General features: G+C 51.3%; 1 protein-coding gene across 3 annotated transcripts in view; it reads right to left on the bottom strand.

Annotated features, from left to right (window-relative positions):
- ZNF454 (zinc finger protein 454) overlaps positions 1-1,853 on the bottom strand; it is a 30,034-nt gene that overhangs the window by 25,735 nt on the left and 2,446 nt on the right. For 2 of the 3 annotated variants that reach the window (XR_551689.1, XM_008588734.1), the window contains exons 3-4: positions 1,264-1,390; positions 772-861 (exon numbers count right to left, since the gene is read on the bottom strand). Coding sequence is in view for 2 of the 3 variants with exons in the window: in XM_008588734.1 (XP_008586956.1) it covers positions 772-861; positions 1,264-1,390 (217 nt within the window). In the remaining variant the exon portion in view is untranslated. Of the gene's footprint in view, positions 1-35; positions 523-771; positions 862-1,263; positions 1,391-1,853 lie in introns of those variants that run through there. The other variant, XM_008588743.1, reaches the window with a different exon arrangement.

Genomic DNA, 1,853 nt, shown 5'->3' with positions numbered 1-1,853 from the left:
TCTTGGATAAGGCAATAAGCTATCTAGAATATCAGAGGTTGGGGGCGGGGAGGACACACCCCTGCCCTTAAGCTACCAGACACAATGTGCTCCTCAAGACAAATAACAGCCACTATGTCACGTTCTCTGTATCTCCAGGCAACAAGTCTTTGACACCTATGAGGTGCCAAGAGCTGTGCGAGGTGTGAGTGATACAGCATGATATCTACCATGGTGCCCGGCAAAAGGTAGGGGGCAGTTAAATGCTGGTTGATGTATGTCCACCTGTATGAACAAACATGGAGGCAGCTGAAAAACTGTGCAATGTTCAGCTAGAAGAGACGCCTGAACAGGCAGATGATAACTGGTTCTTACAACCAGAGCTGCCCTGCTGTGTGTAACCCAGTGTGCTTCCTCCTCACTCACTGAAGTGCAAGCAGAGACTGCACTGTCAGATGCTGAACCGGACTCTCAAGAGTGGGGCGCAGGGAGAGCTGCCAAGATGACCTTTGTGGTCTTCTCTAAACTGGAGACTCTATTCATCTGTGCCAAATAGGGAGAGATGAAAAATCATGGAGGGGAGGGTCCAGAGAGGCACAAACTGCCACAAGAAAGGAGTGCTACAGTTTGGCAATGCTCACTGGGACGAAAGTGGCACACGAGATTGAGATGAACAGGAAGTGAAAAGATGCGCAGTTCTCAATCCACGGGTGTGGCACATTTGCTGAGCCTCCAGGCCCACCCTGACCAGCTGCGCTTCTCCCAATGCCTCCCCCTACCCTCGGTTCTTACCAAGACAGAAGCCTCCTGAGGCATCCTCTGGCATCCATTTTTCCCCCTGTCCCAGCTGGGAAAATGTATCTGGTTTGGGTCCTAAGAGTCCTGTTTTTGAAGGGGAAAAAAACAGAGATCACATCTGCTCATACCAAAGATATAAAAACCACTGCAAGAATGAGACCTGATCCTCAGAGCTTCCTGGAAAAAGTGACTTGATAGGAAGGCCCAGGTGGAGACGTGTTCCCAGGAAGAGGAAAAGATGGCTTGGGCTTGACACAATCTCTTCCCATGTCACTCTCCCTGCCTGAAAAGAAGGAGAATTCAACTCCTACCTACTTTTGAGGTATGTGCACGTAGACTCCAAAAGAATCCTGGGACACCAGCGATAGGCAGGAGGCAGCCTTGAAGACAACATCCTCAGTCCACCCATTTCCAACCCAATCTTCTATGCGGTCCCAAAGAGAATACCAAAAGTGAAGATAAGCCTTCTGAGGCTCCCCACCTTACCTAGGGAGACCAGGTTGCTGTAGTTCTCCAGCATCACATCCCTGTACAGGGCCCTCTGGGCAGGGCTCAGCTGCCCCCATTCTTCCTGGGTGAAGAGCACAGCCACATCCTTGAAGGTCACTGATCCCTGTAACAGCAAATCCATTCTCACTGACCAGGGGCTACCCTTCACCTGGTTCTCTGGGAAAGGCTGGGGCTGGCAGCCCCTAGGAGCTCGTGGAGTTTGAGGGATGTTGGCATACGGGGAGCTAGTATTCTGTGACAAGTTAGGCATTTCCCCATAGTCTCCTAGGGACTTAGCTTTGTGTTAGACTTTGTTCCCTCCTTTGAAGAGACACATGCTATAGCGAAGATATGCTGCTTTAGCACTGGCACTTCACACTTGCTGTTCATTTTGCCCGGAACATTTTCTCCCACTTCCCTCAATCTGCCAGCCCTGCCTCTACCCCCTACCCCATATCACCAAATCCTACTCAAGTCTCAGCTGAGACATTATTTCCTCAGGACAGCCTTCCCTGACCACTCCTACAGTCACCAGTCACCTGTGTGGGCCCATCAATGCATTGTCCCCCCCCCCCCCCCCCCCCCCC

Source organism: Galeopterus variegatus, unplaced genomic scaffold (assembly GCF_000696425.1).
Source record: "Galeopterus variegatus unplaced genomic scaffold, G_variegatus-3.0.2 Scaffold131, whole genome shotgun sequence".
Lineage (NCBI taxonomy): Eukaryota > Metazoa > Chordata > Mammalia > Dermoptera > Cynocephalidae > Galeopterus > Galeopterus variegatus.
Note: the sequence above shows the minus strand (reverse complement) of the source record. Positions and strands in the feature narration are given on the sequence as shown.